At 37.0% G+C, this 12,588-nt stretch overlaps 1 protein-coding gene across 8 annotated transcripts in view; it reads right to left on the minus strand.

Moving 5' to 3' along the window:
- Positions 1-941, minus strand: part of LOC131030933 (SKP1-like protein 21) — a 47,327-nt gene extending 46,386 nt beyond the window's left edge. For 6 of the 8 annotated variants that reach the window (XM_059219855.1, XM_059219857.1, XM_059219856.1 and 3 more), the window contains exons 1-2: positions 550-941; positions 7-118 (exon numbers count right to left, since the gene is read on the minus strand). In XM_059219855.1, coding sequence (XP_059075838.1) covers positions 7-42 — 36 coding nt within the window. In that variant the 5' untranslated portion in view covers positions 43-118; positions 550-941. Of the gene's footprint in view, positions 1-6; positions 128-549 lie in introns of all 8 variants that reach the window. The other 2 variants (XM_059219853.1, XM_059219852.1) reach the window with 2 other exon arrangements.
- Between the last annotated feature and the right edge of the window lie 11,647 nt (positions 942-12,588).

Raw genomic sequence — 12,588 nt, forward strand, 5'->3', positions numbered from 1 at the left:
TCATACCTCGTGTTTGCTGATAGCAATAACACTGTCCGACATCGTATGTTGATTTTGCAAATCATGTATCAAGTTTAACAGCAGTTACAACAAACGATTGAACTCCAAAGCTGCATACCTGCCTACCCTAAAAATTCTTAACATCAACTCACTGAGGCAAGTCCTTGCACTTAATCAAACGAACATTATACCATATTTTTCCCAAACAAAAAACAACACTGCGCATTAAAATGCAATTCTGGTTACTTCAATTTATACCGAGAAAATCCAACCAAAAGTAGTATACTCATAAAGCTGTTTAAACTCCAACAACCTCTAATATTCAAACGAATTTGGGTGAATATATATATTATTTGCACTTGCATGTGCAGTAAATTCAAAAAACAAGAGAATAACGAAAGTCAATAGAAAATGGGTGAACGAGGATTCCATTAAAGGTGTTAAAACGAAAAGGGCTAAAGTGAAAACAAACTTTGTAATGATGGGTTTTGGCGTTTTGCAATATATTGTATTTTCTGGTAATATTTGCAAAAAGGAATAAGAGCTTACCATAGGATATCATATTACGCGCCTGTACTGCAGCAACAGCAAAAAACTTGGCTGGAAGATATTGTGCCTGATACTATGTACAAATCCCAATTAGGGCGTTGGAAGGAATGTAGAATGTGCAGCGTAGAGAGTAAAAAACCGGGATATTTGAAAACGACTGTCTAGGGTTTCAAAGCCTTGTTTCTCTCAGCACTACCTTCTTCCTCCAAATTCTCTTACAATCATTGGAATGCTCCTCAATGCGATGGCGAATTTCCTCCCGCTCATGCAAGGGCATATCTCCTCCTTTCTTACTAACTATATATGTCAGACGAATTAATACTAATAACGTGTGTTATTTTATTGTAATGGTGAAATTGCATACCTGCAATTTTTGCCTTCGTTTAGTACGAGATTTGTTCTTAGTGTAAAAATGGTGTATTTTAGTGTGGGAATTAGTATATCTAGCAATTAATTTTATTTTTTATTTTTTTTCATTTTTATTTTTTTTTTATTTTAGGTTTTTATAATTGTCATTGATTCAAGTTAGATTTATGAAGTGAATTATTAAATTCAATTTTAAAATTGGATTCTTATTGACTTCATATCAATTGTTATGAATCAATTAAAAATACGGAATTTAGTAATTTGTGTGTTAAGATGTTATATTTAAAGGCTAATCATAATTCATTGTTATCAATAAGAGAGTTATCAAGTATGAGCATTCAAGATACATCAATAGCATCATTATAAAGCATTAACATCACATCATTTAAGACATCACGCTGCATTATTTTGTTGTTTTCAATCTTTTTTCCATGAATATTAAATTTGGTCCTAATAGTTTGACTAAAGAGAATTCCCTACTGAGCAAATCTCAAAAGATATTTTTAAACACTATTAATCAATTATGGGTCATGAACACCAACGCAAGCAAATCATAAAGGTAAAACATAGTGAAGTTCAAATCCCTGCTCTAGATTCATATTTGCATTCACAAAATCTAGTTCTACACTTGTGAAAGTGAACCACGGTATCAAACAAGAACTTATCAAATTTAAAAGTGTTTGTCTAACATCACAAGAAGATCTAATAAATTAGTGAATTAGTTTGTGACACATGTTGCAATAGTATTTCCATCAGGTTTTGAGCTAAGGACTCATAACAACCTAAAAAAAGCAACCATGAATTTTTTTAAGCATTAAACAAGACAAACATCTCAATGTTAATTGAATATTACAAGATAACTTTTAACAACTTCAAATTACAAGTTTATAGTGATATGTGTATACACATAAAAATGGCCATGAACAATTAAATAAATATTTTATATTTATTTAATGTTTATTCTTCTATTAAATAGTTAATTTGAAAAGATTAATTAATTTAATTCATTTCGTGTCTTTCTATTAATTAATTTAATTGAAATATTTTATTAATTAATTCATTTATCATATTCCTCTAATTAATTAAATATTTAATATTTAATTATTCTTCTAGTCAAGTTAATTGAATATCTAAATATTTAATTATTTCCTCCAACCATTTGAATATCTAATATCTAATGGTTATTCTTCTATCCTATAGTCTCAAATATTAAATAATTCTTAATTATTTAATCTCTTTTCCAACTCATCCTTCTATCTCCACTTCATCTTTCCTTTGCCAACTCATCAATCATGTGGCTAAAGATGTTAATATTTCTTAAATATTAATTCATCATTTATCTTCAACATCCAAATTTAATGAAATATTGTGTACGTACACATGTTTCTTAAATTTTCTTCCATATTCCCTCCAACATCCCTACATCTTAGGAAGGACTTGAGTCCATTTGTCCTCTCATGCCTAAATCTTCTCCAACCATCCCTAGATCCCCTCAGTCAACAACCCAGTCAAGGTGAGATGAGTGACACTTGTCTTCTCCTTCCCCCTTTCTCTCAACCTTCACCTTTGCTCACAGCCATCCAAATCTACAGATCTAATCACGACCGTTGATCTGGGCCACATCATCTTATCCTCTCAAAGTCTATAAAATCAGGAGTTTGAGTTGAGAAAGAGTTAGTCTTCAAGTGAGTTTTCAAGCTAATCATTTATGAAAACGTATGCATCTGTGAGTTTTAATCTTGAAGCAAATAGCATAATCATTTAGCATAATCATTTAGCATAGTCATTTAGCATTGCATATCATAGTATCAGTTAACTATAAGTTATCAGTCCATTTTTCATATGCCATCTTGGAAGTTATCAGTGCTTGTCTGAGAGCACGCCATCTGCAACCAAGAATAGTGGAGTTAGGACACAATGAGACGTAAATCATGAAGGTAATAATAGTGTTTTTATTTTATATCAATTTCATATAGTTTTATTGGTTGAGTTTGGATTTCCTGTAGCATTTCATTTGTATTTTGTGAAGCTAACATGTTGCAGGTAGTATTCTGATGATGAAATTCAAGTCGACACATTTTGGTGCCCACCGTGGGGCTCAGAGCCTCGCATATTCTTTCTAATATCCTGTCTAATTCTTGCAAAAAGTAAATTTAACGTACTTATAATACAGATTCACACATGTGTGAGTTCTGACAACGCCTTTATTTGATAGGTTAGCACTTTTGTCCTGCAGGTTAGCACATTTGTCATTTAGATTAGCGCTTTTGTTTGTAAATCAATGCATTTAATCTTCAGAACAACATTTTTGTTCTTCAAGTTAGCGCATTTGTCAGTTTGGTTAACGCTTTTGTCAGATAATTCTCACTTCTTAGTTTGCAGAGCAGCGTTTTTGTGTTTTAGGTTAGAGCTTTTGTCCTTTAGGTTAGCACTTCAGAGGTGAAAGATAGAGCATTTGTTAGGATAGCTCTTTTATTTGCAACTGACAAAAAATTTTGTAGGTCTGAATGTCCAAGAACTTTAATTTTTTTCAAACTACTGACATGTATGTGCAGGATTGTTTTTAAAGCAAATTTCATGCATTTCCTCACCTAGTTAATTAAAAGTTCTATTTTGGAAAGTAACACATCATGTCATGCTCATTTAGCTTAACTAAGGGGGATAAATTAACAGCATGCAACTTGCATTTTGAGTGACTTATTTAAAATAGTTGCACATAGATTTTAGAAGGCTAAAATGAACTTGTGTTTTCCGTGCTTGATGAAGTAGTAGGTAAGTATGCTCTCACCATCATACGATGATCAAAAAATCATACCTACTTTCTTTTATGTATAACCTTTAGAGGACTTGCCTTCCCGAGCTGCCTTAAGGGGGCCAATGAGAAGGTAACGACCCAAAGTGGAAACGGGCTAATACTGAGTCCTTCCAATCCACTCTAAATAAATTGTGTTTGTGATGAAAGTCACAAGCAACATGTGCTGATAAGTTCATATCGACACTATGTTTCCCCATAAACCCTTTGGAGCGTAACCTCTATAGGTTGGGAACCTTTTGTATTTACAAAGCTAAAAGTGTCGCATGTATGGCCACATGACCGGAAGCCTTTACTAAAAACCTCTTAAACTAGTTGCCAAAATCCCTCTAATTGTTGGCGTAGGAGGTCGGACCTCTGAAGTGGCTCACACACATACGGTTCTTAGTAGAGATATAAAGTTTGCCATGGGGAGTTTTTCATGGAAATTGGTGCTTGGTTGCCCCAGAGAAGTGAGTGTCGAGGGTGGAGCCAGTGGGGTCAAGCATCTAAATATCCACTTTGAATAGCGTAGCCTCGGGGGAAACCCCATGTGAGATTCAACAATTATTCTCTCAGCCTGCCATAGGATTTGTACTTGCTTATGCATTTTGTTTTTCAAAAACATTGTGTCTTCTATGTCTATGACATGTTCAAAATGGTCAAAAATTGAAGAAAATCATCATCTAAAAATGAGCGAAAATCCAACAACTTGCTGAAGGATTTGAGAAAAATCCTTGAAACATAATCAGAATAGCACTTTCAAGCAACAAAATAATGTTTTTATCCCATAAGTTAACACTCTTTGCCACAAGAGTTAGCACAAAGGCTTTTTCACATCTAAAAAAGCATATCAAACCAAAATTTCAACATCAGTATCAAAACACTTCTTGAGTAGATTTGTCTCTAAACTATCACACATTTTCAAACTAGTTCAATAACTGGATCACTAATCAAATAGGTTATTTCCGAAAGGCTTCCATAAGCATAAACATTCAACAAGCTATTGATTCAAACATTTTAAGTGCAAAAAATCAAAATCATTGTCAAGTTTCTCATTAGGATATATCAAATCCTCTATCAAGAAGCTTGATCAATTCATCTTGTGTTTAATATCTTGGATATATATTTCATATTTTGAACCTAGGTCATATCAAAATCAAAATTGCACCAACTTTGGAATCAAACAAACTTGTAAACTATTAGATGCTTATATGACTTTTAAGTATCGCCTTAAGAAAAGAAATCCCAGTTATAAAGCTACTCAAAAAAGAATAAGATTCGTGTATATCAATCGCAAGATCTTATTAAAACACAGGACATTCCTACATTGTTTTTGTCACTATTTACGTTGTTGCAAGACAGAGTTTGATGGAGAAATTTTGCAAGGACATGCTTTTCAACAAAGAGACACTTTATCACAACGAACAAACAATAGTGGTAAAATCAACAAAGCATATCTTCCTAAACAAATAATCACTTATTGAGTTGTCCTTTGGAAACTTAAAAAAAATTGAAACAATCACATGCCAGTTTGGAATAGAGCTCAATACAAACAACTTAGAAAACAACAAAAACAAATGGAGGAAGAAGATAATCCGATATTCCAAACTTTTGGGTATACCGTTGTTGATGAAGAAGCAGTCAATAACAACATTAGAGACCTAGAGCAAGATTTCAAATTTGATAGACTAATGGAAAAATTATTGGCAAAACAAAAAGATAAATATCTTTTGATGTTGGCAAAATCAGGAGCTAAATTGCCACAAGACTTTAACATCGAAAGCTTGAAACAAGATGCGGAGGCAAGTAACACCCGAAACATAGATGATCCAAATAACAAAGATGTAAACAAAGAAATTCATGAAGAGACAAGAAAAGAACGTGATGACACAAGAAGAGAGCATAGTGATAAAAGAACTTACGAAGAAATAAGGAGAAACTTTATGGACAATTCATTGTTAAACCTTACTCAACAAATGCAAACTCTACAACAACAGATACAGGATATGCAAAATGGAACAAGCTCCAAGAAGTATTCATTGGAAGATATCTACCCATATCCTTTCAATAAAAATTTGAATATGGTACCATTTCCATAGCATTGCGAGATCCCTAAATATGACAAATACAATGGAAAATCTAATCCTCGGGATCACATTAGGGAGTTTTGTACTATGAGTATGGAATTTACACATGACAAAACTTACCTGATGCGTCTTTTTCCTAGGAGTTTAAATGGACAATCAATGGAATGGTTTTCAAGATTACCATCTAGAATCAAATCTTTTGAAGAACTCGTGAATAGATTTATTTCACAATACTCTTACAATGTAAGGAATGAGATAACAATGCTGGATTTATGCAGTGTTAAATAAAAGAATGGTGAATCTTTTATGATCTTCTTGCAGCAATGGAAACGAATGTTTAATAGGTATCCAAGAGATGTACCTGATCAAGAAAAGATGAACATATTCATTGATAATCTTATCAGTGAAATGAGTTATCGACTAAAAATGCAATGTCCTCCCTCCTTCGCCAAGATGATTGAGAATGGTCCGAAAATAGAAAACGCAATGGTAAAGAAAGGAGAGCTAAAACTTTACAATAATTATAACAACAACAACAATAATGGCAATAAGTAGGAGTAGGCAATGGAAGAGCTTGGAGGAGTAGGAAGCGACAATGGGAGAATTCAAAATTTAAATTCTCTGCAAGGCGGGAACTTTGGTTCCAATGGTGGGAGCGACCAAAACAAAGGAGATGGCCCCATGGGAGAGAAAGACAAGCCTCCGGACATTCTGAAGGCTGTTGACATTCCGCAGACTGGCAATACTCTGCCAAAGAAGAAAGAGGGTTTCAGGCTTCTGGGGGAGGGGTCCAGCGGGGGGCCCAGCCCACGTGAAGAGACCTTGGAGATCGGAAAAGAACCTAGAAAATGGTCATCCCTTTTTGGAACAAAACCATCTGGTGAATCCTCTTTACCTCCTGTCAAGAATATTTCTGATCCTTCCGGTGGAAAGTTCGCTATCTCTATTCCTGATCTGGTTCTAGATCATAATATAAACAATATGTCGAACTCCCTAATAGGCAAATTTATGGGTTCGCGTCCAAACATCGAAGTTGTTAGGGCTTATGTCAAATGAAAATGGGCTCTGAAGGGTAATGTTGAAATCTTGGCTTTGCTTAAAGGCCTCTTGTCTTTTAATTTTTCATGTGAAGAAGATAAATTAAGGATACTTTGTGGAAGTCCCTGGATGGTAGGAAAGACAACTTTGGTTCTTTGAAAATGGCATCTGAATTTGAACATGAATGACTCTCTTTGGGCACAAGTCCCAATATGGGTGAAGTTATCAGGTTTGCCTCTTGAATATTGGGCAGAAAGCATCTTCTCAAGAATTGCAAGCTCCTTTGGTGAACTCCTCTATAGACCCAGTCACAACTTCAAAAAGGAGACTCACTCATGCTAGATTTTGTGTAGGAATAGCCCATGATGCAGACATGTCAGAACAGATAGATCTAGTGTCAAAGTTGGGAACATGGAAACAACAAATTGAATATGAATCTATCCCCTTTGCCTGCTTCTGTGATGCTAAAAATGTGGTTAGTATAAGAGGCATACACATATAATGAGACAATAAAAACATAATTGAAAGCTTAATTGAAAACTAAATCAAAGATGCAAACCATAAGCCTTCCTTGAAATGTCCCATTTTCCTCTATTCTCGAGGACCTTGAAGGTGTTGGATTGATGGGCTCTCAGCAGAGCAATGACCTCCAAAGTGACAACTCAAGAGTTGAGTAGCTAATTGATCATGATTAACTATGGAGATGATATGAAATGCATGATTTAAGAACCTAGATGAACATGCTATGATAAATCCAAAGCTAATTACTAGATAAGTGAAATGCAAATGCCTATAGTAACAATGCCTAAATTGATATGAGATGAGATCCTTATTGCTCCAAAATGAGGAGTATTTATAGGATTTCCAATACCAAAGCTGAGGTGGCAGGAATCGACGGTCCGGATTTGATCTGAAGATATCAAGGGCCAAGATGGAGGAAGTTGGAGAAGAGGTTGGAGGAAGGGACACTTGTCATCTCTATGGTGACAAGTGTCAAGGAGCCTTGCTCATGAGAGGGCAAGTGTCCAAGGGAGGAGACATGTGGCAAAAGTGCCATGTGTCTCAAGGAGAGAATATCCACACCATGAGAGGTTGGGATAAGGAGGTTAGAATGTGCAAGATAGGATAGGGTTAGTTAGACCCAAGATTAGATTGAATGGGTTAGGTTAGGGGATGGTTAAAGTTAGGAGCCATGTGCTCATTTGAATTTAGAAATTCAAATAATTGAAAAATGGTAATTAATCTCAACAAATTTGAGTTTGTTAATCTTAATTAGGGATTAGAAGAATTGATTAGTATGGGGAGACATTAATTAATTGAGAATTAATTAATCCAAGGGGGATGTGAGATGAACTATATAAATAAATCATTTAGATTTATTTACTAGTAGATGAATAGGAATTAATTAAATTGCTTGTGAATTCAATTAATTGGGAAGGGGAATTAATCAAATAACTACGTATTTAATTAACTATCTTCAGACCATTTTTTGGTGTATACATTCTGCCCCTCTTTGAAGCGATGTGTGAGGACGCGTTGGTTCAAAGAAAACTTGATTGATGATGTTGTTGATTCGATCTTGATTTGATGCGGATTCGGTTTCGATGTGATACTAATTTGATTTGGAGATGATAAATCTCGATATGATGTCGATTCGATTTTGGAGATGATAAATCTCGATATGATACGGTTTTGGTTTCGATGCGACACTGATTTGATTTGGAGATGATAAATCTCGATATGATATCGATTTGATTTTGGAGATGATAAATCTCGATATGATGCGGTTTTGATCTTGGAGATGATAAATCTCGATATGATGTCCCATACTTTGGTTGATAAAAATTGATGCGAGGATGCCCCCTCGGGAGATGAATCAGATAATTTTAGAATGTTTTTCAATTTTTCGCGATTTTTTTATTTTTTTTATTTTGAAATTTTTGAAATTTGTAAATTTTAATGATTTTCTAATTTTTAGAGTCAATCCTATTCATTTCCCGATAAGAAATTTGAAAATGTTGTCCTGCCAGACTGATTAGTTGATTAGATGATTAACAATAAGTGAAATAAAATCCCACTTAAATGCCCCATTATGAGTTTAAAAAGGTGAATTCATTTTTCCTCTCCTCATTTGTGCACTGCAGTTGTTGGAGAAAATTGCTCTAGAGGAAGGAAATGGCGATCCCATATCACCAGCATAGGTTCGAGCGAGTTCGGCAATATGAGCGTCCTCTGGCATATGGTCCACCTATACATATTTCGAGAAAATCCAGCTTTGTTGATTTTTTAAAAAAAAAAATTAGCTGTTAGCATAAAAAATCATTTTTTTTGTGTTTTCGCTAGCTGGGTTGGGAAAAAAATTGCATTTTTGAGATGGGTTTTTCAATTAGTAAAATGGTTTTTTTTTTGGTTTTTAAAAAAAAAATCGATTCACATCTCAAAAAATTATTTATACATGCATTTTTTTTTTTTTAAATATTTTTTTTTGAAAATTTGGGCGGGAAGGGAAGAGGCGGGGCGATGGAGGCCCAACGGCGGCCACCACCGGCGCCACCACTGGCTCCGCGGGCACCTTGGGTGCCGCGGGCACCTTGGGTGCCGCCGGCACCGCCTGCCACCACAGGGGTTAGAATTTTATTTTTTTATTATTTTTTTAGTTTTTTTAGTTTTTTGATTTTTGGGGTTTTTTTTTTTGTGTGATTTTTTCGGTTTTTGATGATTTTTCGATTTTTTGGGTTTTCTGATGATTTTTAGATTTTTAGATTTTTCAATTTTGATGCGTTGATTTGATTTTTCGATTTTTGAACAATTTTTCAATGTTGTCGTTTTTTTCGATTTTTCGATGTTGTCAATTAGGTGATGAGTTCTTTTCGCGAGTTTGATGAATTAATTTGATTTTTCCATAAATTGATTTGATTCGTCAGATTTGCTGTCAATTGGATTTGATTTTTTTTCGATTTTTTGAAAGGGTAAGATTTGATTTCTGATTTTTCGATTTTTGATAAGGTAAGATTTGATTTTTGATTAAGCGCTTCTGATTGATAAATTTGATGATCGGTTCCGATTATCTCGATGCACGCGTGAGATGAGAGAAAATTGATAATGACCTCATGATAGATGAGTGTCATTGATAGGGGCCCAACGAGATTTGACAAAAATCTCAATTGAGTAAAATAGACTGATAGATAGATTGATTTGATAGATAGATAAATCAAGAAACTGATATGATGAGTTGATTTGATTGCAGGAGCACTTTTCTGTTCTTCAGTCTCGGGAATGTTTCCTGAAGACATGGATGTTGATACCCCATCTTAGCCAGGCAGAGCGAGACCACATTGGCAGGTGTGGTTTAGCTTCCCTTCTTCACATGCCCCGACCTTTGATAAACAGGGGATTACTGACAGCTTTAGCAGAGCGTTGGCATAGTGAACATAACACATTTCACTTGCCGACTGGAGAGATGACGGTGACACCTGAGGATGTCTACCGAATTTTGCGTATCCCGGTGATGGGCGATTTAGTATACTATGATCTGAGCGAGCGGGGTGGGACAGAGGCACTTTGTCGCGTGTTTGAGGATGACGAGATAGGTGGGTACGATATTGCATGGTAGGAGATGTTGGAGCTAGGGTATGCCACGTTGCCGATTGTACTCGCTGGATTTATTGGCGGCTTCCTTTGTCCTGATCACCAGTCAAAGGGATTATTTGCTGGATGGGGTTGTCTGCTTAAGCAGATGGTGACAGAGGGGACCCGATTTTCATGGGGGTCATGTATGTTAGCACACTTATATCATGACTTGCACCGAGTTGTCTATTAGGGGTCAGCTGCATTATCAGCAGGGGTGATTGTGCTTCAGATATAGGCCTGGGAGCATTTACCTATTACACGACCATTGGCTGACAGAGATAGGCCTGTAGGGAGGCCTTATGCGGAGGGGTATCCCGATGTCATTGTCCAGTGAAAGCTGGGCAAATTAGAGCATTGGAGACGGACCTTGGATGACCTAGATACTGTGATATGGAGGCCATACAGGGACTACGAGATTTCACCCGAGGATGCATTGGAGATGCCATATGTATTCATGACGCGATATCTGATTGGCTCGACACCTTACGTCATCAAGCGATTCCCTTGTATGAGGGTGTTGAGACAGTATGGCAGGATACAGGGGATGCCACAGGGTACAACTCATTATGCTCGTCGGAGATTGGATGTGGCTACTTGGGGGCCTTCTATTTCATATGACCATGCCTGCGCAGAGTATCGATCATTGGGGCCTATGGATTAGGATTATCTTCCAGGTGTGATGGATAGCGGGATGACACATGAGTACATCATATATTGTATTGCACACAGGTTTCTGAGGCTGACATGTCCAGATGAGCCAGAGCCAGTGTTAGATAAGGATGATGAGAGGCCACGACGCAGAGCTCCTAGACGACGGAGGGATGGTAGAGACAAAGATGATAGCGAAGATGGAGATGGATATGGAGGAGATGCAGGAGATCAGGGTGTTGGGGATGATGATGGTGGAGATGATGATGGGGGGGATGGGGGAGATGATGACGAGGGAGATGGTCGAGCAATGGTAGTGGTAGCGACAGGCACACCAGGAGCTGGCAGTTCTAGATCTGCTAGGGATGTATACACAGATTGGATGGCCCGGGTGGCCAGATGCAGGAGATCAGGTCCAGGGGAGCAGGAGCATCAGGTTCCAGAGCAGGAGGGACCCCCAGTTGAGCAGGTACCTACGACAATATCACGGGCTGAGCAGCCATAGGCAGAGGCACCTCGGCGGATCCTCATTAGGATGTCATCGCATCAGCAGGAGGCTCAGGTTCAGCAGCTAGAGAGTCGACTAGCAGAGAGGGACTCTCAGATGGCCCAACTAGAGACTTGGATGGCTTCTCTCCTAGTCGAGAGAGATGCAGCTATGGATAGGTGTCGGCAGGATGAGACACAGGTACAGTTGTCAGGAGGGTCTACTTCAGGGAAGAACGCCCTGAAGATGATGCGCCAGGGGATCTGAGAGGCTGAGTATTACAGGACATTATACTTTACTATTGTTCCTCCTGAGCGGAGGGCTCCAGGATTTTCACAGCTGAGCAGGAGATTGGGACAGAGCCAGACTGAGAGTCAAGGAGTGACAAGGCCACTTTAGAGAGCTCCCCCAGGTGGGGACTCAGGTACAAGGGTATTAGCTGGTGCTACTCTACCTGTCGCATCAGGACAGAGTTTTGCTCCGCGTCCGAGTGGTCACACTGATATGGGACATTGATCTATCTATGTACACACCTTTTTGTGATGAGATATTGATGATTCCTGCGATGTATATTTTGTGATGTATCTCATATATTTTGTGATATCATTGTGCCTTGGACATTGGTCTTGTTTTGATGATATGATATGTAGTCGATCCTATTTGTTCTACATGTCCTATGAGATGATGGATGCATTCTATTTGGTATGTGATTATGATGTACAGTTACTTCATGATGTATGCTTTAATTTCTATATGCTTATGAATTCTAGATGATGGATATATGATGATGCAGTATTTACATGATGTATGCAAACATGTATGGTGATGCTTATAATTTCTATGTGATGTATGCGCGATTGCAATGCTTTCCATGTTTATGATATATATTTTTATAATTTTCTCATGCATGTTAATATGAGATGGATGCAATGCAATGCAATGGTGTTATTTTATATGATTTGAGATTTGATGAATGTCATGCAATGATC

This window comes from Cryptomeria japonica, chromosome 4, assembly GCF_030272615.1.
Source record: "Cryptomeria japonica chromosome 4, Sugi_1.0, whole genome shotgun sequence".
NCBI lineage: Eukaryota > Viridiplantae > Streptophyta > Pinopsida > Cupressales > Cupressaceae > Cryptomeria > Cryptomeria japonica.